Source organism: Gossypium hirsutum, chromosome D08 (genome assembly GCF_007990345.1).
Source record: "Gossypium hirsutum isolate 1008001.06 chromosome D08, Gossypium_hirsutum_v2.1, whole genome shotgun sequence".
Classification (NCBI taxonomy): Eukaryota; Viridiplantae; Streptophyta; class Magnoliopsida; order Malvales; family Malvaceae; genus Gossypium; species Gossypium hirsutum.
In genome coordinates this window covers 45,986,563-45,987,879 of record NC_053444.1, presented here as the reverse complement: position 1 = coordinate 45,987,879, position 1,317 = coordinate 45,986,563, and the positions used below count along the sequence as shown (strand labels likewise).

Below are 1,317 nucleotides of genomic sequence, written 5' to 3'. Positions count from 1 at the left end.
AATTTGAAATCTGAGCAAATCGTAATAAAGATAACTGACATTCACTTATGTTTAAATAAAACTATATATTAGTATATATTTATAAATTCTCAAATATTTTTTGTTTTATCCAATGATGATTTTTTGTATTATTGACTGATAATGCATAAAGTATTATTTTTTAATAAGAAATTCAAATCCTAACTCACACCAACAATGCTTTGTATTGGTTGATCGGTTTATATCATGAATTGTCATGTAGTCGAATAAAATTTACCATTTTACTATTTATATGTATATAGATGTGTGTATGTATATAAATAAGTATGAGCCTATATAATAGCGAATTAGCAGTTAGAAGAGACGTGTCTGAGTTTAAGAGGTATTTTTTTTTTTGCTTTTAATAGAAATGGCTGATAAAATAGGGATTAATAATTTAGATAGTGAAGGTCTTAAGTACAACTTTGCCGCAGGCGCTGATAGTAGTGTCATCTCAGGCGAGGATGGCATCATCAAGGAACAAGACCGGCTGCTTCCGATAGCGAATGTCGGCCGGATCATGAAGCAGATCCTACCTCCCAACGCCAAGATCTCCAAGGAAGCCAAAGAAACCATGCAGGAATGCGTGTCGGAGTTCATCAGCTTCGTCACCGGGGAGGCATCCGACAAGTGCCACAAGGAGAAGCGGAAGACGGTTAACGGGGACGACGTTTGTTGGGCACTGGCAACTCTAGGGTTTGACAACTACGCCGAGCAATTGAAGAGGTATTTGCATAGGTATAGGGAACAAGAGGGAGAAAGAGTTAGCCAAAATAGGGCTATCGAGAGGAGCGATAGCTCTCTCGCAACAAGGCCCTTTTGAAAGGGACAATACTACAATAAAATTAATATTCAAAAACTTGAATTTTACATTAAGCACTCTGTGTTTCTCTGACGTTTGTTTTCTGAATTGAGTAATATCAGCTTTAGGATTGTTGAGGTTTTTAAAAAAAATTATTTGCAGGTATTTTGTTTAAAGTTTAAACCACAAAATTGGGATTTTGTGTACGAAAATTTTAGGGTTTGTTTTATGCTTCTTCTTGCTTTCTTTCTTTTTTGGCTTACTTAAATTTCGATTTTGATCTGATTTCTTGGACTGTTTTTGACTATTTTGAGTGTTCTTCATCGGCACCAGAGAGTAAAGACTACTAATTTCAAGCTTGTTTTTTATGCATATTGTGGATGTTGGATCAAAATTTGAGGATTATATCCGATTTAGATTTCAAATTTAATAGAGAGCGGAGCAAATGCCAAGTGTAGCCATTTCTTCATTTACCCTTTGGAAATAGTCAATTAATC

The 1,317-nt window shown here is 35.0% G+C and overlaps 1 protein-coding gene across 1 annotated transcript; it reads left to right on the top strand.

Annotated features, from left to right (window-relative positions):
- The first annotated feature begins 364 nt into the window (after positions 1-364).
- Positions 365-877, top strand: LOC121219812 (nuclear transcription factor Y subunit B-5). Its single transcript, XM_041098197.1, has one exon. The coding sequence runs from the start codon at positions 389-391 to the stop codon at positions 839-841; it is 453 nt and encodes a 150-aa protein (XP_040954131.1). The 5' UTR covers positions 365-388; the 3' UTR covers positions 842-877.
- Positions 878-1,317: the final 440 nt, after the last annotated feature.

What these genes read in the sequence shown, in the direction of transcription:
- LOC121219812 (XM_041098197.1), top strand. Translation starts at nt 389, where the DNA reads ATGGCTGATAAAATAGGGATTAATAATTTAGATAGTGAAGGTCTTAAG.